Below are 26,766 nucleotides of genomic sequence, written 5' to 3'. Positions count from 1 at the left end.
TTCTGTGCCGGTCCCAAGCCCGGTTGCTTTGAGAGGGTTGCGTCAGGAAGGGCATCCGGCGTAAAACATTGCCAAGTTTACCATGCGACTCGTTCGCTGTGGCGACCCCTGATGGGAAAAGCCAAAAGACAAACAACAAACAAATATTTTGAGGAAGTGGTGATCACCACTCTCACTGGAATTTTCTCATGGCACGAATCAGACAGTTTTCACAAAATGACTCTGGGGTATTTCCATGTTGTTTTTGTGGACTGTTGTTCCAGACACGTCTGCTCTCCTGGAATGTTCTGATATTGTGATATCAGCTCAGTAAAGACGAACAGTCCAGGCTTCAAAAAGTAAATGTTAAAACCAAAGTTTAAAAGATTACGGCTTTTCCTGTAGTGTATTGTTGTGCCAATATGTGACCATGCCTTTTGTTGTATATCTGGCATAGACTCCAGATTAGAGGGCTGCATTGGGATTGGGTCCTGCGGGACCCAACGCAAATCTCGCGGGAGCGTTTGAATTGGGAACGGGCGGCAAAAAAAACCCAAAACAGCGGGATCAGTGTTGCCAGATTGGGCGGTTTTCTCATGAATATATAATAGCGGACCACGTTAGGCTGTGCGGCTGTTGCAGTCTTATGTACTGAAGCTCCGTGAATGCACCAGGTAGAGATGCCCTAATGGGCTCTGTCATCTAACCTGTTGTTGGGCGTGTGCATAGCCCTGCCCCGCCTCTTAGAAATTGTGTTCTTTAAAGCTTGATACTGCGGCCGAGTGTGGGAGGAGCTACCAGCTAAAGTAATTGTCTGTTTGCTACATGGAGTGGTGTCTGTGTATTTCAATGCATGGTAGACACGGAGAATGTGGATTGTCAGGTTTATTATTTTGAAGAGTTCTACTTGGTAATCATGTTTCCATGTTTGAGTTCATAAAATCTTCCCAGAGAAAGTCTCTGCTTCAACCCCCGCAGTGAAAGCTACGTCTAAATCTGACGCCCGTGTTTCCATCTCTAACAGAGTTTGAAGTCAAAGCCCCTCCCCCGCCTCTCTACCTGCTTTTCCTCTCTACCTGTTTACCTGTTCACATCCTCTGCAGCTGAGAGCTGTTTTCCCCGCTCTCCTCAGTAAGTTCTACACAGAGAGCGCAAAATACGGTCATCATAGGTTGACACGATAGTCGGGGCGCTCTGGCGCATCAGAAGGATGAAAGAGCTGTGAATCTATCTGGCAACACTGCGCGGGACAAGGAAGGAGCAGGTTTCCTGGCAGGGACATGATGTCAATGGATGAAGCAGAGAAGAACCTCAAATGAGGTTCATCGTAAGACGCGCATGGTGTTCAGGTCTGTGTGCTGATGCCCCACTGAGGCGCAAAACAGCAAAAACTGGAAAAGGCTGAGGCAAAAAAAAAAGTAATTTTCCGTCAGGAAAAAATGAATTCATAGTTTTTTCAGCTCTGTTGAACCATTACAATGTTTTTTTTCCCCTATAAATTCAAATGACTTTGACCTGCATCTTTACCAGCTGGTTCAGCGCGCTTCAGGCCGTCTGTCTGCGCGTGGACACACGCACACACACGGGAGGATCATTTTTAAAGACTGTCACATTTTACAGCAAGAAGCAGAATCCCATCCCTCTGAGCTGTCACAGGTCAAAAGTCATCAAGCCTACGCGTCAGTGAGCTGCTGCTGAATGGAGAGAAAGGAAAAAAGGTGTAAAGAGCAAACACGAAGAAGAGTTTTCTTCTCTATCACCGTCTCAGAGCAAAGCTGCAGGCTGACCTTCAAACTCTCCGTAAATCCAAACCGAAGGCAGAACCTCCTCCAAAACCATCAGAACCTCACTCTATCAGAACCTCCCTGAGCCGAGGAGCACCCACTTTCCCTATGGCAACAACATCTGGGAACGTGTGACCTTCAGTGAACAACAGGATTAGTGAAAATAGATTTAATAATTAAGTTGCACATTACACAAAAGAGGAATACATGAAAAGATGAGGCTGGAGGAGGGCCATGAATCTCTTTAATAATGTCAATACAAATGTGTTTTTTTTTTCCCTGCGGGACGGGAGAAGACACAAAATCACTGCATCTCTATTATTGTGCGGGAATAAATTCTCAGAGTTTTGCGGGTGTGGGCGGGAGTGGACATACATATTGCGGGTGTGGGCGGGAGTGGACATTCATATTGCGGGTGCGGGCGGGAGCGTAACGCATTCGTTGCAGGAGCGGGCGGGATTGGTCAGAAATTCGGCGGGTGCGGGCGGGAAGAAAGAAAAATAGTCCCGCGCAAATGTGGTTGTCTGTACTTGATAGGCAAATGTGTTGGTTTCCTGTCGCTGCACATCAGTCCTGTGATAGTGGTGCTGTCTTTTGCATGAAGATTATTTTACCTCATGATGAGATAAGGTGACTAGAAGGATGTTCTATTAGGAAAGTTCCTTGTAAAGTTTGCTCTGCTGCCACTAAGAGGCAGCAAAGAATTCCACTTTTATGAGCTTGGATTCTGGTTTTCAACAACCTAAATAAATACGGCTAAGTGTTGCAGAAGTGCGTTCATGTTGGATGTAGTGTAACTAATATCTTTTTTATTATCTGATAGTCCTAATTAAAAAAAATAGGTATTTGGCTTTAAATTAGAATTAAAATTAATTCAGAAAGGTGTTTTCTCCCACACAATCAGTGATATGGCCCAATTATGTTAACCCTATAACACTTTCGCTATAAAAAGTTACACCGTCCCTTTTGCCGGGTAATTTTTACCCAACAAAAAGTACAAAAACATGACAACACATGATAATTTATTGATTTTCTTTTATTTTCCATTGTGGTATTTGTAACAAAATGAAAAAGAAAAACAGGAAGATCCTAAAAACGTGCTTGTCAATCACTGAAAAATTAAGAATTTAAGGGCAAAAAAGTTTTCAAAAAATAATAAAATTATACTGAAAACTTGGCCCTTGGTCCACCCATTACTGGGACATGTGAAACTTCCCTGGTGAAGGTACAGACTCCTTGACATACGACATATTGAAATTAAGGCAAATTCATGGCAAATATGAAGCCTGAAGTGGGACAACCACAAGTTGCCTTGTCCCAACTCAACGGTGTTCCCAAAATGGCAATTAGGTATAGGACAAAAACAAAACAAAAAACGACTGGGAAAGAACAACTGACTTAAAAGAAATGAAGTCATAACCCTATAGTTGTCATGAACAGAGAGTAAAACAATATAAATAGAAAAAAAAACTTAAAATGGTACATTTTAAACAATGACAGCGCCGGGACCTGGTTAACCGCTGTTTAGAGTTCGGATGTATGATCGTCCCATCTCAAGTTTAAATCTTGTTGAGGAAGATGGAACGAACATGTCTTGCGGTAAAGATCAAAACAAAAACAAGTTGGACTGGAAATGCAACTCTAATAATTCTCGTAAGGGAGATTAGGAGGAAACTACCTCATAAAATTGGTATGATCTGAAACTACTGGAAGCTTTACGTCGCATGTTTTATGAATTTAGAAGCTACTTGGTGAAAAACAGCTTTAGAGTCTCTGACCTGGAGAAACTAAATGAAGTGGCAGACGTGATGGTTTTCAGTAAAGCATCTCTCTGGGCTTTCTAAACGTAGCATTTTTTTGCTAAACCTTTTACAGTTTATACCATGATGATATTTGTAACAATATTTTATCCAGTCATGGCTTATAGAGTGTTTAGATTAATGTCTTGCAGTGGATGAACTTGCTAAAAATGTTTCAAGTTAAAATGTAATTTAAAATTTGTTTTTTTTTTTTTTAACACTCAAGGTCTATGTCCCAATTGCCCATACAGGTCGATCCGGGCTGTCTTATGGTGAAAAATGGGCAAACCTGAAAGGGGCTCAGAAGGGTCCACAGGAAATATTAACCTAGAGTGTAGAGTGAAAATGTTCATGAACATGTTTTCTACGGTCGTGCTGCATGTAAGGAGAAGTAGGGGCGAAGTAGGTGAGACGCAGGTGTGTCTTATGGTTTATTCCTTTTTTTAACCCCGCAAATGCTGCGCACTGCACACGTTAGTGCTAATCAAGTGATAGGTAAGCGCCCCTGCATGCCACTTTCGCGCAGCTTGACTGTTAGAAATGAGGAAAGTAGACATTCAGAGCGTCATTTGTGTGGGCATCGTACGGGTATCCTACACAAACTTAAGTCTCACCTGCACACTCTGTGCATGCGGCATTTGTACACGGTCAGTAGAGTGTGGCATAGGGGACACCTGAAACTTCCATTAGCCCTATGAATCTTTCACAATACACTTACCACATGCACAACAATTTTAAGTTCCTTTTTCATGATGTCCCTTAATGTGGCATTTCTTTTTACTCCAAGACACCCTTTAAGATGCAGCCGCTTCAGTGTAAGACCCTCCAAGGGTTCGGTGAACCAAAAACTTGCAGCACTGTTATGGGTCAACCCTCTGTAACTTTATCAGGGGCAAACATTTTTGATTGACAGTTGGGTTGGCCAATGGAGTCAACAAAACTAACTTCAATTAGTCCTGCCTGATCTGCTATTTTTAGGGCGTTTTTTGAGTTTAGTGGAGCAAGCAGTATATGTGCTCATCCTACCTCAAACTACATGAGTTATCAAGAGAAATACAGAAGCCTTTATTTGTAATTTCGTTTGTGAAATTGTGAACAGGTTGGGAAATTTTGGGCATTTTTAAAATTGTACAGTGATGCATCAACCAAGTTTTAGGTTATAATGTATTGGTGACTGATTGGTTGGTCTAGGATGTTGTGTCTTGGTCTTTGTTTCACTGGAGGATAAAAATGAAGACTTGCTTAGTTATTTTTTGTTTGTAATTATAATATTATTTTCCTTGTTTTTTTTTTTTAACCACATCTTCTGTTTTTCTCATTGGCTGTATAAGAGAACTGGACTGAGCAAGTGTGACATTGCCCATAGAAACTGGTTTACTTACAGGCGCAACCAAATCAAGTCAACTTAGTCGCTGTTTTTTAGCGGTATGACGATGATTGGTCCGAGTCGGTTTGAGTCAACATTTCTAAGGTAACCAGTCTCACCAGTCAGGATTAAGCTTGTTAGAAGTCCTCTTCCCATACCACTAAATCTGTCAATTAAAAGTTTCGAATGTTCTATGTTGGGGGTCAGCAAGCACCACATACTCTTACTGAGGCATTTAAATGGCCAGATTATAACATGAATATATTTGGAATAAAGCAAAGATATATAAAAAACATAATAGCATTAGAAAGAACATATTAAAAACAAATAGCAGAGCAAGACTGGCTATTTTGAGCAATAGAATGACTGAGCAATAGCTGTTTCTCAATAGAAGTCTATGTGATTTTGGCTTCTTGGAGCTAGCGGGTACTTTCTGTTTGGAAGGCGAAGGTCACTCAGTCCAGTTCTTTCACACAGTCAATGGGTTTTTCTTCACTTCTTTCCTCCTTCAGGAGTCATCACGTACTTTCATGTCACTCAAAAAGAAATCGTTGGTTCACTCAAACATTTAATATCATGTTTTCCTACTTATCTTATGTGGCTTTTTTCTCAGATGTTCAAACTGATGCTGAATACTTAAAATAATTTATTTTGCATCTGGTGCTTTGATAACATTTTTTTCCTTGTAGTTGGCTCCAAATCTGTCTGTCACAGCAAAACTGACGCGTCAATCACCCTTCCTCGTATTGACCTCAGACAGCTGCTTTTCAGCTTAACAATACAATGCATTGTAAGCACGACAAGAACAGATGCTGTTTTGTTGCAAATATACAGGACAGTGCATCGCGTCAGACAAGGGTTCCTACAATAGAAGTGCAGAGCTGTTGTCTAAGGCTTGAGGCTTGTATTCCAGTTGTATGTCTGATGAAGAGTTGCATCTGTGTCTTGTCATTACTCTATTTTCAATAAGATGCTGTGGCAGGGCACACAAATCAAACAGTCCCTTTTTATATATTTGCAGTTAATGACCTATGGTAAAGGTTTCAGTATTGAAACGGTTCTTTCATGGGTACATTTATTTTACATGCACTCTTAGAAAAAAAAACTTGTTTATGGTGTTTATGGTTTGCTAGTGTAAAAAATCTCTTTACACAAACAAAAATGGGTATTATTAAAAGCAACAAACCATAATGTTTTTTGTTACAAGCGTGCAAGTTTGGTTTAAAAATTCTAAACTGATTTAATTTGCATAATTTTACAAACCAGAAAATACCTAAGAAAAGTAGTACAACTCTTTAAACAGGGCCATAACAGAACCAGTACTTTTTAAAGTGAGACCTCACACATCCTTATATAGGGAATTTTGCAATGTCGTTGCTTGTACTTGTTGGAATGACAAGGGTAATTCATTAATTGATTCAACTGAGGAGAATTCAAAGTATCATTAAGGTTTACTTTTGTTACATAAAAATTTTTTAATCTATCTGTCCGTATGTGATGAGATTGTTCAGTAATTGTAATTTATGTAGTTTAAATGGTTTGATGTTGTCGTGTAAGGCTCCACTTGTAGGTGTCGACCACTGCACACACATTTCTTTGTAGAAACCCACATGTAGAGATGCGCAACCACGAGCTTGGGATGCTTCTGCATGGAGATGGTTGTCATTTGGTCTATCCTAAATTCCTTGTCCAAGCCTGCTGTTGTTCAGTTTTTAATTAAACTTTTTAAGTATTTTTTTTCCATTTCTCCAGATTTTTTTTCCAAAATTGTATCAATTATTGCTGTTTTTTTTTATACATTTCCTTAATTAGCAAGAACTGAGCCAGAGTAAAAGTTACTTAACTGGGGCCCTGAATGCAGAAAAAGTTGTCACATCTAAGTGAATTTGATACAACTTCCTGCTGTCACTCCTCCCAGGGTTGTCCAATGGGCTTGGGACAGCTCCCTTGCATCCATACATTAGTCAAGCAACTCGTTAAATGGTGCCAGTGCTGTGAGGTTTCATCACAGACCCCCACTGTGTGTCTCAGGGCCCGAGCTAGCTCCCTCCTGTTCAAGTCACTCTTTTCTTTGTTTCGCTTTCTTCATCACACAGTAGATGGTAAGATTCAACATTTTAAGCCTCATTTTTGTCTCTCATCATCTTTTCAGCAGAGTGCAGCTGTTTGTTCATGATAGAGACCCCGGGGCACTTCTTATGTCCCTGTGGGCTCCTGTTTGCATGCTTTCGGTTTTATACCAGTAACACTGAATGGTGGTTATATTTGGCTACTTTTGTCTTCTAATAACAGAGTGCTTTTAGGACACGCAGGAGAGTATTTATTCTTGTTTACTGGGTCAGAGATGCTACCAGATTAAGATGGACATTTTGAAGAGTTGCTATATTTGTCTTACTGTACATGGTGCATCCCAGCTGATGATGACACAAGCCTTATCAAAAGTCCAAGTCTTCATTTTTTTAAAGACGATTATGCTATGTTTACACCGGGCTCAAAAACTGAAGTTTTTTTCCAATAAAAAGTCTATGTAAACCCACTTATGGGCACGTTTTGGGCTTCCACGCTCTACGTTCAAAACGCAAGGCTATTGAATGTGCGTTGGCGAAGGATTTTTGTCACTTGGTGATGATTGTTTTACTTGCTGTGTGCAGTGTATTTCCTTAAGTATTATAAAGCGTAGCATCAAAGCGGTTCGATGGCTCTGTTGGCTGGGTGTTGGACTGGTGCAGGGGAAACCAGGATTTGTTTTCCTGGGTCTTTGGCCATGGCTCTTAGTGCTACTGCACTACTTTGAGGCCAAAAGCCGGTCCCCAGCTTTCATAAAATACAGGAATGTGTCAGGAAGGGCATCCGGCGTTAAAATCTGTACCAAGCTAGATGTGCGACTCAGTGAAAGCTGATTTGCTGTGGCAACCTCTGAAGGGATATGCCGAAAGGTGAACATTTGCCTTATTGCCTTATTTACTGAACATTATTTATAATTTAAATGATCAGGTTAAAAATAACATGTCATCTGAAGATATTAACTTCATATCTGACAAGACTTTAATTATTTAATAAAGAAGAAGACTTTTGATGTGTTTTCTGTCTCTAAAACAACACCTGGGGACGGATGCTTTGATGATGCAGATGCACAAATAGTCGGTCCAAGATTTGTAACACACATGAACTATAAGGGGAGTTGTGTGATAAATATTTTCTCAGATAATTTACATACATACTTGTTTTCCACATGAAAAAATAAACGGCTACAGACGTAGGTATTGGCTACTTTGGAATTTTTCAATGTTAAACTTTTAGCCATTCTTGGGGGATTTTGCTTTTTTGTTTTAGGTCTTGTTTTATAACTACAACTGTGATCAAACTCTTTGACACCAGGCAGCACATTTCACCTAAGAATTTTATAGAATTCGTGTTATTTCCACATTTCTACTGCTCATATTTTCACAGCCCCTTGTGCATCTTTGGAACAGAACTGAGCCTCATCCATGATTCACAGTCAGGACAGGCTTCTTTTCTTGGTGTACTTTATTTTTAGTTCTCTAAACACAGAACTGATATGTCTTGTCAAAAAGCTGCAGGTTGTCTCTTCTGTCCATAGGACATTTTTCTCAGAAACCTCTTGGTTTTTTCAATACATTTTGTGGAAAATTCTACAGTGTTTTTTTTATTTATTTATTTATTTATGTGAAATCAACAGTGGTTTTCTGGTTGGTCATCCACCACTTTGGCTCAAATTGCGACCATATGGTGTGACCGTGATGCTGCTTGACCTCGCAGTTCACCTTTTAATGTCTTCGGAGGTTGTCTTGAAGTTGAGTCATGGCACCTGAGAACATTTTACCACTCATCCAAGTAGCTTTATCAGTCTGTAGGTTGTTCTAGACTCATTGGTCACCCCTCAAACCCGTCTTTTTTATTTATCATCAGTTCAACCATTCCAGCCACCGTAAGTGAGGTTGTCTACAGTTCTATGGACCTTTAAACATCTCAATAAAATGTTTAGCTGCAGTGACAGAAACAGCAAGTAGATCATGTGTGTTCAATCAGCAAAATATGGCATGCGTTGATAGGGTGCCACATGGGTGATTCTGGCAAAAATAGCAAAACATTTTTTTGAAGTAGAAGTCACTGTTTTTCCATAGTTTATAAGATTTTAAAAAACGTAATAGCTACAACCAATAGAGAACACAGTACATGTGTGTATTAGTATTTGCTACTGACAGCAATGCAGAGGAAACGCCAGACTTGGCAGAATTGTTCCAAAGTGACACAGACTATAAAAAGTTGGATGGATTTGGTTATTTGAAGAGATATACAAAGTTAAGTTGACTTGTTTGCATGTTCTTTATTCTATGGTTATGGTAATAATTATTCATATATTACACTTATATACTAAATTCCTCCAGTGTTTCATGAGGCTAAATGTGGTACGGTAGTGTAGTGTGCATAGTCCATTATTTTTTGTTGTTGTTGTTTTTCTGTTCATTATTTGTCAACAATATTCAAAGTCGATCCTTGTTTGTGTATTATGTTAAATAAAATTCTCCCAAAAGTGTGACTTATACTCTAGTGCGCCTTTTATTTGATTTTTTTCCTTCTTCATTATTCAGTTTTTGCTACTGCAACCTATAGTGCAGAGGGACTTATAGTCCGAAAACTACAGAAGATAAGTTTCTGCCCATTCAACAAAGTTGTTTCGTGTCTATGTCTTCCACATTGAACAGCATGTGCAAACTGATGCTACTTAACACATAAATAATTGCAGTCATTCTCTTAAAGAGGCCTTAGAATGCATCTATCAGCTCATCTAAACAATGATATGCTACTCAATGCTAACGTATGTGTTATGTTTTGGCCTGTATTTTTGGATGAAATGGCGACTGTGCTTGCAGGCAGGTGTTCAAACCACCGGCTGCACCCAAACTTTGACTTGTCTCCCATTATTGGTTGTGATTGGCACAAATGCAGCATTGAGTGTAGTGGAAACGCCCAAACCTCCCAGTTTTGAGGCTTGTGTCACAAGATGACGATATGGACCTTGTATATGATGCAGTTGTCAGGCAATCCTTAAGTGCTGCAGTCTAGCCCTTGTGCTATCCTAGGCGCTTTACCATTGGGAGTTGGGTCATCTAGACCCACTAAGCAGTGCACTAAACCTTTTTATTCAATGATTTGTGATCTTCACTGGTGTCCATGGATTACATGAAATCCTTTTCACCTTTATCCACCTTTGTCATGGTAGGAATAACACGTCAATGTAAGGATCGGGTCATCTGGACCCCATAGGATAGCACAAGGGCTAGTCAAGCAGAGCTCCATTTTTTTTTTAATTCCAAGATGCAAATCTTCATTTAAAAACTGTTAAAAAAGTCAAATCCCTTTTACGCTTTTCAGTTGGGAACTTACAAATGTAAATTAATTGTCTACTTTTTTGTAAATGGCAGCTTTTTGGCAAAAAGAAAATCCTCTTGCCGTTAGAAACAAAATGTTTAATGAAGGTTTAACGAGGCAGTTAAATGGGTTTTTGGCTCATGCGTACAGACTCGCCGGATTAACACAGCTGGATACGTTTGATACCGTGTCTTAACTACACTGTGAAGAGGCCCCAAAAACAATTGAAAAATGTTTACTTTTCGTCAATTTAACATAATCCAACGCAACTTTTTCACATCAACTCCTAGCCTGTGATCAAAAGTTTTTAAATTATTTGTAAAAGTATAACCAATTTTTAATCACAATTTTACCCATCCATCTTTTTCCAACAATGTGAAGTTTTTATTGTGGATTGAATTTTTTGTGTGTTTTGAATTCTGTCACTTCCAAGTTATTTCAAGTCACTAAGCGTGTGTAAATCTGGGCTGAGTGTGCTTTTCCCAGTTTGGCCTCCGTACAGCAGTAGTCAGTGTGCAGTCTAAAGGTTTCCCTAACAGTTAATCTCTGAACACAAAAGGGCACTTTGTTATAGCAGCTGCTTTGCTACAATATGCAAATGTGTTACTGCGTGTTTTTGAAATTCTTTATGTCCGGCCTTACCCGCTCTCCGATGTGCCATCTTTACTTTTTGACTTAACGCTCAAAGTGCTGAAGGCCGATGGATGGCGTCATTACTTTTGCCACAATTTTGACCCAAAAGCAGGTTATGTACAAAGACTGATGAGCTGGTTTGGACTTAGCCAAGGGGAGCAGAAACTAAAAAGTGTTGCCTTTCTTCCCTCCTCAACCCTCCCTCCTCTCCTCCTTTGACCCCCCTCCGTCTGTCACGTGTTCCTTTCACAGCATAGAAAAGTTTCTGGATTAGGGCAGAATTAACACAAAGCAGCAACGCCACTCCAGCTACACTTGCAGAAGGAGGGAAACCGAGACGGAGAGCCCGAAGTGACAGCGTGAAGAAACTTTGAAGCGCGCCTCGGAAAAAGTTCTGACCGCGAGGGTCCATCCCAGGCAAGAGAGAGCAGCAGAGACCCGGAGGATCTTTGCCGCCAAGGTCCTGAAGCATGGAAGAGAAGCAGTTTGCTGGGATCCTGGTAAGTTTAAGCCCACGCACTGACACTTTTCTAAAGCCCGGGATGCAGCCACATCTCAGCTGTGTCACAGTGGTGGGATGCAGCTGCAGGACCGCCTCTTGAGCAACTCTCTGCCTCCCCTCTTACCCATTTCAAAGGTTGTGGTTCACATACCTGTATCTGTACATTTTGAACTTTTGCATTTGCTATTCACAAACAGTTTCTAAATATCGTAGTTGTTTTCCTTTTAGAATAAAAGAAAGTTCCCTATGGTAGTACAGGTGACCCGTCAACATTAAACTCAATTTCCCAAGACAATGCCTCACGAATTTGGTCTTTGGCTTACTCTGTAAACACATTCTTTCATGTTTTTATCCTCCCAAGTACCAAAATGTAAATATATCGGTGTCAGGCCTGGCATTTAAATAAACTTTTAGTGTCATTGACAGCTGGGTCCCTTCTTCTTTCCTTCCGCCTAACTCCTTCATCTGTCTTAAGACGGTATTAAACACAAACCTGGAGCTCCATCTATCCTCTGACATTCGGGATGGTTTGAAGCCTGGATTCCCTCCGATGTGACATTTTATTTTTTCCTCATTGTCGTTTCATGATGAGGCTTCTCGTTAACTTGCAGACCGTTTTAACTCAAATAGGGGGGCAGGGGTGTCTGTTATCAGCTTTCCTTCCCGCTGGATGATGGAGATTGGCCTCTACGTCTTTGGTTTTTTTGAAAGTTTGTTTTGTTGTGAAGATTTAGCCCCATTGCGGGCTGTCAGTCAGTCTTTTGAATAAACAAGGATGGCTGAATAATTGCTTATATTCAGAGATAGTCCATGTTGGTAAAAAAAATAAAAAACTATTGTGATTACATCTTTTCACCAAATGGGGCTCTTTTGTATCGTTTTTTTTGGACTGCAAGTCGTGCCGCAGAATAAGTTGTTAAGTTGCGGCAGCCATTGAAGAAAAAAAAAAACGTTTTCATATACAAGTTGCAATTTTTGGATAAATTTATTTAACAAAGTACGGGAAGAAGAAATCCTCTTGAAATGAAAATCGTAATAATGGAATATATACCAATAATAAACTAAATAATAAACGCTTCAATACCGTAACCATATTTAGCTACATGAAACATCAGAGGAATCAAGGTTGCGCCTAACATGGCTGCACCTCAGTCACCTTTGAACTGTATGTGTGTATTTCTGTTGTATTTCTGATCTTTTTCAGGTTTTACTGGAATTTTGTAAGTCAGTGTAAAATGTGCATATGACAATAATCGTGATTCTGATCCAGTATGAGATTAACAATTATTAAGATAACCATAGCATAAAGAACACTCTTAACGCTCTTAATATCACTTTAAATCACACAATCTGTTCAATTCTTCATCTTTTGTGTTGCTTTGGAACATTTCCGCCAAACCCGGTGTAAAGGCCTGTTCACACCGGGACGAATTTCGCCGGCGATTTTCGCCGACGTTTAACGCCTCGTGACTAAACAAAGGGCACCAACGAGAGTGTGCACACCGACGCGAAAAAACGCCACGCGTTAAAGCGTCAAAAAAAAAAAACGCCTCGGGTTCGTTTTTTTTTTTCGACGCGTCGCGTCGAAATCTACTCGACCAATGAGAATGGCGCTTTTGCTCACGTGTCTGGAGCTTCTGAAGTTACAGTAAAACACAACTTGGGGGCGCTCAAACACAAAACTGCCTTGCTGAGCACACATACCAGCGAAGAAGATAGACGCCAAGTAGCGTCTACACTGCCGCGAAGAAATAATGACGGACATTCTAAAATATCCCCGAACCAAGCACCAGTTGGAGCTACTGATGCTTGAAATATTCATGTTTTCTTTGTTTGATTCTGACAAGCGTGTAAATACTTGCTCTCTTCTTCTGAGTGAAAAGCGACTTTAATAAGCGTAAAGTTGCGCAGCGCCACCTTGTGTACAGGAGTATTTCTGTTTTACATTAAGCGCCATCTAATGTCAGGGAATGAAATTGCATGTTCACTCCACTCATCGTCAGCGAAAATCGCCTGGGTGTGAACACAAAAAACGTGGCGAAAAAAGCTGGCGAATAACGCCTGGCGAATATTCGTCCCGGTGTGTACGGGCCTTAAGACTAACCAGCGTTTTTCGTATTCCTTGCTGTCAGTAGCAAATACTGATACACACATACTACTGTGCCCTCTAGTGGTTGTTACAATTCCTTTTTTTTTTAAATAACGGATAAGTCTCACCCGAGCAAATCCAACTGACTTGTACTCTGAAAAATGCAGTATTTGAAGGAGAAAGTTGAACCGTTTCTCAGTTAGGAGAAACTCCACTTTTTATTCGTAGCACGATGTGGCAATGTCTAAGTCAGGGATGGAGAGGACCACATTACTGCTTTTCCCCAAACATGCTCTGCTCTAAAATATTCGAATTGGCTGGACACACCTGATCAAAGTAGTCAGCCAGCTGTGAACAGGGCAAGGATATCTGGAGAACATGCAGAAACTCTTCCCTAAAGGCATGGGTTGCTCACTCCTGGTCTAAGTTGTACTTGACAAGATGAAATGGAAATAGAGTGGAGTCATACCAAAGACAAAACATGGGACCCAATGCCTCCCTGCTCTGGTTAGATTGAGTAGGGAGGTCAAACCACCAATTGGTTCTCCGATTGGTAGAAATTGTAGTTCACCCCATTATCTGAGTATTGGTAAAATGCCAACAAATATGTCGTGCATTCAGGAATGCACTGAGCGTAGTGGTTTCACCGCACTTTTAGCATATGGTCTTCACGCAGGTCTGTCGCTACAGCCTTTTTCTATCACAGCTGTATTGAAATAGATAAATGAAAGACTTTGTAGTCTAATAATTCCAGCCGGGTTATTACCCCAATTATTAATGTCTCCTTCATAATCATTTTTAAAACGTTTGTCACTTCCGTGAATTAAAAACAATGCTACCCATATGTCATACCCAATTCTAGTCCCTGCTTGGTCAAGGTTTAACTAAGTTTAACTTTCAACGTGCATTTTTTACTTAAAGCCCTAAAACAGACCTAAAAATGTACATAGCAACATGTGAACGCGAGAGTTTTGAACGCGGAAGCCCGAAACGCACATTTACATAGACTTTTCATTGGAATTAGTGGCTTGAACGTTGCCAAGCCTGATGTGAATGTAGCCTCGATTGTTTATTGGTTGTGTAAAAAAAACTGAGAAAGTAGGATCAGATGCTGTATCGCCAAAATTAAAGCATTTTTTTCTGGTTGAGGTGGCTGTGGTGTTCTGTTGAGAAAAATTTGGTTTATGGAGCTTTTTATGTCATTCATGTCAGGTTTTGAACAGAGCACAAATGTACAGGGGGATTGGATAAATGAAGGTCCAACAGTCAGAGTGGACAGCTGCCCTCGGACACTTTGGTGGAGCCTTCTTTTGTGGTTAGTCACTCGATGGCTGAGGCTGTTATCTTCAGCTGTAGTGGCTGGCGATGTCAGCTGAGAGTCTTTGACAATGAATCAAAGAAAGTGTGTGCGAGTGAGGCAGAGCTCACAAACAAAATCCAGCTCCCATCGCCAACTGTTACTTCACTTCTTCCGCTCCACCTTTTTCCTTGAGCTCTTTATCCAGCCCTTCCTGTCTTTTCTTGTCCATCCTCTTTTTTTCCCCCCAAACCCATGACAATAACACTGCACATACAATCCACCCGTTTCACCTCAGCTGATGGTTGAAAATAACCTTTTTGTGGCGTTTTCTTTTAAATCCTTGTTCTTTTTTAGTCAGGTGAGATTTATTTTCACTTGCCCAGATGGTTGGTGGATGGACCAGTCACCATAAATCGACAGTCATACAAGGCAGTAGCTTCCTGCTACCGCTTGGCTTAGGCTGTAGCCTTCTGCCAGCAATCTTTCCGTCCAAACCTAATTCTTCCTGAAAAAAGCGCCCATCCCGTCAATCTTTGAGTGTTGTCTTTTGACCGCCCTGGAAGTCACAACTTTGCTGAGCGGATGAGCAGATGGTGCCCTGGCACAAGCTTTTTACTAGAAGGAACGGATAGCTATGTCTTTGTTTTTTCACACTTGAGTTACTTCTTTTACACTTGTAGTCCTCAAAATGTCTGCAGTTTAGATTTAAGCTCTGGGATGTGAGAGGAAGAGGAGGAGAAGGAGGAGGAGACGGGGCACGGCGTTGGCCGTTTGTCCACTCAGGACTGAATTCATGTGTCAGGCTGTGCAAACTGCAGCTGCTCCTCTGTCACTATCAAGGCCCAACAGCAGAGAAGGTCACGTAAGACTGGCCAATGATCAAAGTGTAATATTGGCAAGCCTTGTACCACATTGAAATTTAGTTTTCCAAAAGGGCACATATGATAATTATTTTGCTTGAGTTAATAGCCATACATCTATGTAATGTACATGTTACCACATTTTATTTTCTGGTTTCAGCTTTAAATCTTGCCAATAAATTGTTTTCTTTTCCGACATTAAAAATACTTGTAACTTTTATAGACCCATTCCAATATAAATTGTGTTTTTGGTGCTTTTAACATATTCTTGTGGCATTTTCTGATGATGGAGGATTAATTTACCGAAAAGTAAGCTAACAGGAGAGCTTGTAATGATGGATAGATGATGGGAAATCAACAGTTCTTCCCACAACATAGAGACAAATTCTAATGAGCTCCTGCTGCTCTGTAGACATTATGTCCTAGAAATCGACAGTGTTTTTTTTTTTTTTAGGTAAAAACTGCATAATCATAGTTGAAAGACCACAGGGAACGCTTTTGGAATATATCAAAATAGGATTGGAGTGAGACTTTTAACACAATTTTACAGATCTAATCAGTTATTTTGAGTATTTGACTCTCTGTTGTACTCACATAGACTTTTTATTTATCTCTTTTTACCTTTCCAGGGTTGTAGAAATTGTCTCAGTCAAGTAACTGTAGATTTGGATTCTCTCCAGTATTTGTGTCCCAAATATATAGGCAGATTTACAAAAGACTTTTGTAACAAAACTTACTTTTCTTCCATTTGATTTTGCTTTCTTAGATACGGTAACACTTTATAATAACTATCCGTTATAGCTAGTTAACAAATCATTAATAAAATCTTAACAAATCATTAATAAACTCTTAGTTATTGAGCAATAAATGACTTGCTAAATAACTTAACAGTTAGTTAAGGATTTATAAATGTATCTTATAGATAGACAGCAGATAACTAACAAGCTTTTAGTTAGTGAGCTATAAATGACCTGTTACCCGTATATTCATGAGTTCTAACTGTACCTTATTAATTAGCCAGATGATGAAGAAACTGTTAATAAATTACTTACTAATGACTTATAAAGAATCAGTTAATACTTTAAACATGTTACTAGGACGTTATTATAAAGTTGAAGCTATTCCTCGTTTCTTCACTATTTGTAAATGAGGATCAATTCCAACTTTATAATAACGTCCAAATAACATTTACGTAAGGGTTAATGGCCGACGAAGTGTGCGGTTACTACTTTTTAACGCACGCCGTGGAAGCCTGAACCGTCCGACGCGAAGCGGAGGACGGTTGCTTCCGCGAAGTGCGTTAAAAAGTAGTAACCGCACACTTCGAAGGCCATTAACCCGCTTATACCATGGTCACTTACAAAAGCAATACATATTAACCAGGTTTTAGTCCTTAATTCTTGTTTTTTTTTTCGATTTGTATCACTTTTCTCATAAACAGCGTACTATATGTTACGTGATGCGGCGCATCGCGCCGCATCACGTAACATATAGTCCGCGTCGCGCAGCACCACCGCTGCAGTTAAGATTCGGCGATATATATATGCTGATCGTCCCGATGGGTTGAATAAAGCATCAATTCAGAGGGAAAGTTAATCGCTTACCGCTTGTTTTTGCCCCGATGATGAAGCAAAAGGTTGTTTTACAGAAGCCGGCGCAGTGATACAAATCATTTAAGCTAGCCGACCGGAACTTCTTTTTTCACCGTGCGGTTATCAGGTTTTAACGCATACCCAGCAGCCAATCAGAATCGAGTATTCAACCGGACCATGGTATAAAAGCTAATAACTAATGCTTAACTGGTATATTAACTCACACTTTACAGGTCAGTTGTTAATAGTTTAACCATCTGCTAGTGAAGCTTTGTTGAAAAGCAAATGGGTGGGACAATTTCAAGGTACAAAAATATGTAATATTCAAAATATCAGATGCTTTATCTCATCCTTCTTTCACTAATAGCTTTTTCTGTTTACCGTACTTGACCAAAGAAAGACCACAAGTTAAGTGTTGAACACTGTTTATTCCTTTTCCACACATACTGAGTCGTCACATGGCAGATCAGCAGAATAAAACGGAATTTTAGAACTTTTTGAGCAGAACAGAAAAAAAGAAATGAATCTATAACAAGCCATTGGCACTTTTGCTGTAGAACAATTTGAACTCAATATATTTGGTCAACCGGACCTGAGCAACACTGAACTACTCTGTGACACCATCCCGCAGTGTTTCAATACCTAAGCTTTCCTGGACAGAGGAATCAGTTTTCCCTTCTTCTTTTGATGTTCAACATCCCTCAAAAGGTTTGGATCACTATTTATCACTTCCAGACATTTTTTTGAAAAGTCCTGAAGTCGTTGCTGTGGCGTGTGGGCACCCAGTAACTCCTTATATGTCTTTGGGGCCACCACAGCCAATTCACAGATCGGAGCATTGCTGACAATGGTGTTTCGGTCAACACCGACCTTCTGATATGCCAAACTCAGCTTTCTCCCTTTCTTGTAAGCCTTTAGGACTTTCTTGTATCTCTTGATGACCTCTTGAGGATGACGTGCTGAAACAGATAGAAATTTAAGTACAACAAACATACAATAAGTGAATAAACACAGGGACACAAACACAGATACTATGTGGTTGCAAAAAGGGATGAAGACTACACAAACAAGGCAATTGGAGAGTTCACAATACTATACCCACCAGGAAATACATTTAAGACATTTTTTCACACAAAAACAGAAAGAAAGCTAGACAGACATAGAAAGATAGATACAGACAAACAGAGACACAGAGAGACAGATGTGATGTCTCCATGCTCGACACCCTGACACACATGAGGGGAGTGGCCTTTTTGCTGTCCTGTCTTTACGCTTACCTCTTTGCCTGCTGTGTTCCCTTTGTGTCTTCTTTTTCTTTCTTTTGTCCTTTTTTTTTTTGACTCCGGTGGCGGTGCATCTTTTTGTTCTTGCGTTTTTTCTTCAATTTCTGATCTGAAAAAGCAGTTGATGAGGTGCTGGATGAAGAGGAGCTGAATGAACTGAAGGACGAAGAAAAAGAAGATGCACCAGGAGATGTGTTGGCCGAGGAGGATGAGTCAGTTGTCCCACTGTTATCTGTATGAACAACATGATAGAAAACACAATTCAATTGTTAATTTGAAATTATGATAATACAAGTTCACTCGCATACATTCTTTTAACATTTGCATTTCCCAAGACTTACTATTTAATTAATCAGCATCACTGTGGGTCATCAGTTGAACAGATGTCTTTGCTGTTAATCGATGCTACAAATAGGCTATTATCTTTTAGGAACTAACTGTGCAATAACACACTTGTGTTCCAATAGACCTGGCCAATAAATTAATTTGATCAATTAATTCAAATTTGTAGTTCAAGATTTTCCCATTTTTTTGGGAGAATCTGGATTCTATTTACCCAGCACTCTGCTTTCTTGGAGTAAATCTGTCCTTGTTTTCTCTGCATGTTTTAGTTAGAGTTTCCAGTTGCATGACATTAAAAATGTCTTCATGCCATTAACGAATTACTTTTAGATCATTTCATTTTCTTAAAAAAGTTGTCATTCACGTCAGCTGGTCCAGACTACAGTTGACCTTGTGGGCGATGCATGGGGGTCTTTTTAAGTGACATGTTTTGCTGCTGTGCTAAAGGAAACAAAAACAACTTATTTGTGATAGGAAATGAAACACATTATTGATGGTGGCTGGTGAGTCAAAAAATAAAATTTGGTCACTGTGGTGGTGACTTTAAACTTGGAGCATCAAATCACACGCAGCAAAATCCGTTTGATGGTCGTTAGCAGAAGAGGGAGTATGAGGACAACCTAGACAAAGTTTTTTTTTTTTTGGCCATAGCGCCGAGCTCCATGTTTTGATGAGGGCCTTCTCACTGTTAAATATTGGCCTTTCTTTCCCTTAATATATATATTTTACAAAGCACCAAAGTATTATTGCCAGGTGTGCAGTCCTGTTTCAAACAACAAACAAAACTGTGGGCCCACTTACTTTGACCAACTTGTTGGCAGAGGGAGTCTCTCTCCTTAGTCAGGTCACTGATTTTTTTGGTGACTGTGTGCTGCTTCTTCTTCTTGGCCTCACATCGTTTAAGCTCTTTCTTCTTAAAATGCAGAAATGCTGTTGGAGCTACAGTTTCCTCAGTATCTGAAATGATACCATAAAGAACAAATTCTAATTAGAAAAGCCAGGTTAGGGTAAATGTATAAAATATGACCTTTAAAAATAATGTTTTGATGTTCTGAAGGGTCAATATTATACAAATATCATACAAGAACGGCAGAAGAGCTTAGATAAAATCCACCAATAAGCGAATTAACAAGAAATGGCTAATGAAGAGCAAACCTTCATTAGCCAAATGTTGCTCTTAATTTTACTCCTCCATCGTCAAATTTGGTCATATTTAGCACCTAGTGAGTTTTTAATTTTGGACCCCGCCTGCATACTTTTATCCTTGGAGTGTTTTTCTTGTTTCTAAACTGGACGCTGATGTTTCTTTAGATCCTTTGTCCCTTTTTCACAACCTGGTATAGACTTTTCTGTCTGTCAAACACCCAGAGTCATGATGAGTGAGATGATGGAAACAAATTCACTTTGATGCAGACTCGTCTTTTTCTCTGCTTCCACTTTTCATAAAATCCAGTAAACCCAATAAATTACAATAATTTATGGATAAAAAATATTTTTTTATTTAGAAAGCAGCTGCTGGTTTGTTGCGGGATCTGGAGTCATAAGCGGTATCTGAGCTCCTCCCCGGCTCTGTACCTGTTCAGATGTAACGTCCTCTGCAGCCAAGTTGGTTTGCCCCGCGCGTTAACCCCCCCACACACACACACATACGCGCGCGCCGCGCACATGCGTACGGGCTGCTCCAGTGTATTCTTCACAGTGCAAATACTGTAATTACAACAAGTACACACGACAGTAAGGGTGCCCTTGCGCACATTTCATTAACTTGGACGTGGAAATGAGCGGTTTTTGTCTAGAAAAACTGCGCGGGGGGGGGGGGGGGGGTACATTTTTGGGGTGCTCGTGGCACGAGTCGTGCAGGAAGATTGTGCCCTAGCCAGTGGCTTCACTAATATGGTTGAAGGTTGAATTGTGTAAAACAAATCAATGACTCCGATGTTTAATCAATCTCAATCAAGCTTCTTTTCATTGAAAGAAAATATAACACGTTTGCTTACCGACACCGTCATCGTCCATGTGCACATCCGGCTGGTCCACAGTTGAAGTTTCCCTCTCCTTCGAAATTCCCGCTGCTGACTTTTTCCTCTTTTTTCCGACAGTACCTGGATTTATGCGGTAGTTTGCGCATTCCCGCAGGGGTTGGACATTTTACCGGACCGTGTGTTCATCTCTATGCCTTGAAATCAATTTAAAGAACTTGCTACGTGACTCGTGAGTGAAGGATGGGCGCCTCTGTCTAGGTTGTCGCCGGCTGCAACTAATCAAAATGGGCCTACAACAGTGATTGACAAGTTGATAACCAGCCGATATGATGGGGGAGGCCGCATGGCACCGCCCTCAGCCCATGAATACGAATATGATTGGCTTGGTTTCTCCTCATCACACCGATTTATTATAGTTTGCAATTCAAACGTAATCTGGCGGGAGTTAGTCACTGAAGCTCAAGGAATAGTGTGGTGAGTGCGCGGAAAAACGGAGGATAAGAAAACTAAAATCATGCCTGGTTTAGCCACTGAGCTAAGACAGCTTATCGAAGGAGAAACTAAATCTACAAGGAGACACAAAGTCTTAATCAAATGGCTGCAGAAGAAAATACTTCTAAGAAGACGGATGAGATGCAAAGAATGCAAACACAAGATGAAATTCAGGGAATCAGTCTGTGTGGATAACTATGCATGGTAAGTTTCTTTTTATTGAATAAAATGACAACACACATTGATAATTTGTTAAAGAATTTCTTGTGAAAATTAAATCTATTTATTGTGCTAATAAAAGGGCATCTTAACTCATGTTAAGATTATGGGTAAACGTGCTGACTATTGTCCTTCTTGCCAAATTTTTGAAAATCATAATAAACTTTTTTAACTCCTCAATTTATAACCATCTGCCTTCTGCCCCTGAGGTAGTAAAGTTGAATTTCGGGATTCATCAGCTGAGTCATCAGTTGGGCAGCTACTGTCCCGATGACTCAGAGCGACTTAGACCAATAACAGTTTACTGATTTCAACATGGCGGCGCTTGTCTCAGGAACAGTGGTGCACCTCGTTTCGTCCATTGTTTTTACAGTTTATGAGTTAACGTCAGTGTCAATCACAGATCCAAACCACATCTCCCCAGCTCAGCCTACCTTCACCAGCCCCACTCCTTTTTTTTTTTGTTTTGCATTTTTCAAATCATGGGCTGAGAGTGGAGTCAGCATCCAACTGCCCTGTTGGGTTACCCTTTAATTTCTAGATACACACTACTATAAACTACACAATGTACATGATTACAATACGCTAAAAGGCTGTGCATATCTGCTATAAAAAATAACAACACCATTGAAATATATTAATGTATATGTTATTGGAGGTCCTTGCACTAAATATTTCTAGTTGGGCTTTATGGCCAAATACACATTACTTTGGGGGGTCCTTGACTTGAACACAGATTTAGAATCACTGCTTTGGCCACTACCTTGGCCTATGTCATAAGTATTTTTATTTGTATATTTTCAGGATTTGCAAACACCACAGCCACAAAGGAAGGAAACTGAAGAGGTCTGTTAGACACAAATCTATATTCAGCAAATCAAAGGTCTCCCTCTTCAACTGGATGCGGTTTCTCTACAGGTACACTATTGCATTGGTATATTATTTTAGAATGTCTGTCTTTGACATAAAGTGTTTATTTCTATAGAAATACAATATAACTATGCTGCCATAAACAATACTTGGAGACTGTACTTACTAAAATGTTGCTTTTCATCTTATGTAAGATCTAGTCATGAAGATAAGTGATTGGAGTTATTTCACTTCTGTGATTTATTTTGCTAAAAGTTGTAATTTACACCTTAAATTTTTGGATTTTTTGTGTATCAAACCAAAAAGAAGACAAGAACTGTGGTGTAATAATAATTTGCTCTTTCATTAGATTTGCACAAGGCCTGTGCCTACGTCAAGTGTATATGATAAGTGACGACATTTCTGGGAGCTCAGCAACACTGTCCAAGATGGCTCGAAAGCTGCGAGATGTTTGCACCACTGCAATGGACAGATATCAGCAAGCAAGAGGCCAGTACATCGGGGGGCAGGAGCAGTTTTTCACAGTTGATGAGAGCCACTTTAGACATAAAAGAAAGGCAATCAGTTATTATTATTATTTGCTATTATGTAATAATGCAAATATACAAATTATTGAATGGCAGATATTTTTTTGGTTTGATGAAGAATAGTTCCTAATATTTCATGTTTTCAACAGTATGGACGGGGACGAATGGCTGGTGGGTGGAAGAGGAAGAAGTGGGTGTTTGGGATGCTAGGTGTTGACCGGAGGGGGAGAAGACATGCTAAACCTATTCTTCGCTTGGTCGAGAGAAAAAGAAGGAGAGATCTGGTGCCGCTTATAGCTCACCATGTTAAAGTAGGCTCTAAAATAATAAGTGACGAATGGGGGGCTTATCACAGTGCTTTACCTGAGCTAGGTTACACTAATTTCACTGTCAATCACAGTGTGTCATATGTCGATGCCCAAACAGGTGCACATACTCAACACATAGAGAGGGCCTGGAGAACAGTTAAGGAAAATGTGTGGAGACTCAGGGGAAATCGTACAGAAGAGTTACTGTTAGACCATCTCAGAGTTATTGAATGGCATGAGTGGCTTGGCCGTCAACATCGCAAAGGGCCGCTAGGACGGGTAATCCATGACATTGCTGTGATGTATGGACATTAAAAGATCTGTTTGACCAGCGTTCTGCTCAAAAAGTTCTAAAATTCCGTTTTATTCTGCTGATCTGCCATGTGACGACTCAGTATGTGTGGAAAAGGAATAAACAGTGTTCAACACTTAAGTTGTGGTCTTTCTTTGGTCAAGTACGGTAAACAGAAAAAGCTATTAGTGAAAGAAGGATGAGATAAAGCATTTGATATTTTGAATATTACATATTTTTGTACCTTGAAATTGTCCCACCCATTTGCTTTTCATCAAAGCTTCACTAGCAGATGGTTAAACTATTAACAACTGACCTGTAAAGTGTGAGTTAATATACCAGTTAAGCGTTAGTTATTAGCTTGTAAATGTTATTTGGACGTTATTATAAAGTTGGAATTGATCCTCATTTACAAATAGTGAAGAAACGAGGAATAGCTGCAACTTTATAATAACGTCCTAGTAACATGTTTAAAGTATTAACTGATTCTTTATAAGTCATTAGTAAGTAATTTATTAACAGTTTCTTCATCATCTGGCTAATTAATAAGGTACAGTTAGAACTCATGAATATACGGGTAACAGGTCATTTATAGCTCACTAACTAAAAGCTTGTTAGTTATCTGCTGTCTATCTATAAGATACATTTATAAATCCTTAACTAACTGTTAACAGTTATTTAGCAAGTCATTTATTGCTCAATAACTAAGAGTTTATTAATGATTTGTTAAGATTTTATTAATGATTTGTTAACTAGCTATAACGGATAGTTATTATAAAGTGTTACCGATACTTGGATCAAAGAAAATGGCTTTAGTTTATTATCAATCATAATTCAAAAAATTTTAGAAAATAGGCGTTAAAATGGAATATTTAACATTGAAAAATACTTAAAGTTGTAGCCTGTATGCCCACTCCAAACAGATGTTGAAATGTTATTACAGGTATTCACTTCAATACAAATAGTCTACTCATGCTGTAAATTCTAGTGAACTGTACTAACCAGCTGTAGCATGTCCGCTACAGTAACCCAAATTCTTGTTGCTTGGAACACTTTCCAAGATCCCTCACCTGAAGAAACTGGTATTGTTTGGTCAATCCGTCGGATTCCTGCCTGATTAAAAACCCCAGCTGGTGTCAGAATCGCTGCTGGGTTGGGGGCTGATGTGCTAATGGGTTCCGGTCAAGTTGCTTTTGGACATTCCCTTTGAGATATAGTCAACAGTGCAGACCGATGGCATGTGGAAAAGATTGGACCTAATGGCTGGCTTGGGAACACAGTGTCCTCATTTTAAGAGGCTAAATACGTAGCTGAGATGACAAAGGTCTTTAACTGACAGACAACCGGGGCATTTTCATCGCTGCATGAAAGTCACTGTACGGTCAAGTTCTCATAAAATGTTTAATTTATATTTTTTGGGTCATTAAGACTAAAATGCGGACAATTGGTGAAACAATGCATGGGCCAGGTGAAATATATGTTTGCTTGAGAATCGATGATTCTGCAAGTTTGCAAGACAATGTCTTTTTTATATATTACATAAGTGGCAACATATTTGTAAACTATAACCATGGGGTGAGTCACATAATGACAGGCACAGTCACAGTCATTACACACGAATGTTGTTTTGTAAAGTCTGTTTGCCCCCAGTGTACCCCCTCAGTGGCGAGCCTCTTGGAATGTGTGTGTAAGGGTGTGAGAGCGAATGAGCTTTTTTTGTTTTTTTTAACCTAGTGAGTGTGTTTGTACGTGTGCCTTTTCCCAGGGGTTGTGGGCTAATGTGTGCTGCAGGCTGTGAAGTGGAAACTAAATGAAAAGAAATAGTGGAACCTACAGCCAAATCTTCCATTCAGGCGCACACACACAATCACAAGTGTAAGAAATTATATATAACAAAAATATTTTAGTCTTATGTTTGATCGTTTTGCTGTTTTTTTTCTTTCCTATCAACTGTCCAATATTTATCATATTTTGCGGTGTATACGTTGTGGTTTTTGCCTAGTTTTGCCAGGGGTGCCACTTATAATCAAACATAAATATTTGCTCATATATTTTCTCCCTAACAGCCACTAGAGGGCACTATAGGTATGTTTATCAGTAGTTGCTACTGAATGCAACGGAGAAGAAGTGCCATCCAAAATAAACATGGAGGAGAATCTCCTCCAGAATTTGATATTTTTCTCAATTGCATAAAGACTTTACTTTTATTTTTATTTTACTTCCTTGGACAAAGGTGGGACAGCAAGTCATCAGACTAGATAATAGAGAGACGTAAGTACTGCTGAAAGCACTTGCATTAAGACACAGCTCCTGCAATAGACGAACATCACTGTAAAAAAACAAACAAAAAAAAAAAAAACGTATTGATCTCATGAACCCAGATAAGGAGATGGGATTACCTGTTCTTCATAGAGCTCTTCAAAATAAACAAACCCGATCCCACCACATCATCCGTGCATTGTAAATGAGAGATGGCAAATGTTGTAAATGGTGTATACTCATATAGCCCTTTTCTACCTACAAGGCCCAAAGCGCTTTTACAGTCACAGACCCATTGACCCAGTCACACACACATTCACACACTGGTGGCGGCTCCGCTGCCGAACACTGGCACCCGCCTACCACCAGAGGCACGGTGGGGTTCAGTGTCTTGCACCAAGGACACTTCGACTCATGGGCGTGCAAGGCGGGAATCGGACCTGCAATATTACGATCATGGGTCGACCGCCCTACCGCTGCACAACGGCCGCCCAAGATACAGTCGATACTTCCATGTAGCAATGAGGCTAAAAAACTGTGACGGTAGCTTCTCCCACACACAATGGGAGCATGAAGATGAATGCATTTTTGGACAAGCATTGACCATCAGATTTGATGCTTGTCGAAAAAGAGACACCAGACGGAAATTTGACACGTGAACTGCGTTCTGTGTGAACACAGAATTCTGCCGGGTTTGGCTGATTTGTTCTGAAGCGTTGCATTTTTCTCTCAAAAGTGCCACTTATACTGCGGTGCCACTTGTGAATGATTTTTTTCTTCTATTTAGCATTTTTTGGCTGCTGTGATTCATACTCCAGAGCAACTTATAGTCCACAAAATTCATGGTTTTTCACAATCTTAGCATTTTGATAGAAACTTCTGTAATCAAGGTGA

The 26,766-nt window shown here is 39.9% G+C and overlaps 2 protein-coding genes and 1 long non-coding RNA gene across 6 annotated transcripts in view; 2 read left to right on the top strand and 1 right to left on the bottom strand.

The window, feature by feature from the left end:
- Positions 1-26,766, top strand: part of slc6a9 (solute carrier family 6 member 9) — a 103,712-nt gene that overhangs the window by 4,775 nt on the left and 72,171 nt on the right. For both annotated transcript variants that reach the window (XM_020710949.2, XM_011486570.3), the window contains exon 2: positions 11,208-11,455. In XM_020710949.2, coding sequence (XP_020566608.1) covers positions 11,426-11,455 — 30 coding nt within the window. In that variant the 5' untranslated portion in view covers positions 11,208-11,425. The remainder of the gene's footprint in view (positions 1-11,207; positions 11,456-26,766) is intronic.
- Positions 59-20,989, bottom strand: LOC111949025 (nuclear localization sequence-binding protein-like). 3 transcript variants are annotated; one of them, XM_023964802.1, is made up of 5 exons: positions 20,921-20,989; positions 19,725-19,880; positions 18,766-18,813; positions 18,576-18,690; positions 17,850-18,257 (listed from the first exon to the last, which is right to left on the bottom strand). In XM_023964802.1, the coding sequence occupies exons 1-5, from the start codon at positions 20,937-20,939 to the stop codon at positions 18,158-18,160; spliced, it is 438 nt and encodes a 145-aa protein (XP_023820570.1). In that variant the 5' UTR covers positions 20,940-20,989; the 3' UTR covers positions 17,850-18,157. The 3 variants fall into 3 exon arrangements, 2 of the variants coding, with proteins under 2 accessions (XP_023820570.1, XP_023820569.1); XM_023964801.1 differs by having other exon boundaries at positions 18,576-18,813; XR_002875047.1 differs by lacking the exons at positions 17,850-18,257; positions 18,576-18,690; positions 18,766-18,813; positions 20,921-20,989 and adding an exon at positions 59-108 and having other exon boundaries at positions 19,725-20,344.
- On the top strand, positions 21,111-23,754 carry LOC111949026. The gene is made up of 3 exons (XR_002875048.1): positions 21,111-21,601; positions 22,421-22,534; positions 22,836-23,754. It is a non-coding gene; the product is annotated as an uncharacterized LOC111949026 (long non-coding RNA).

The sequence above is a fragment of the Oryzias latipes genome, chromosome 17 (genome assembly GCF_002234675.1).
Source record: "Oryzias latipes chromosome 17, ASM223467v1".
Lineage (NCBI taxonomy): Eukaryota > Metazoa > Chordata > Actinopteri > Beloniformes > Adrianichthyidae > Oryzias > Oryzias latipes.
This window is presented reverse-complemented; position numbering and strand designations above follow the sequence as displayed.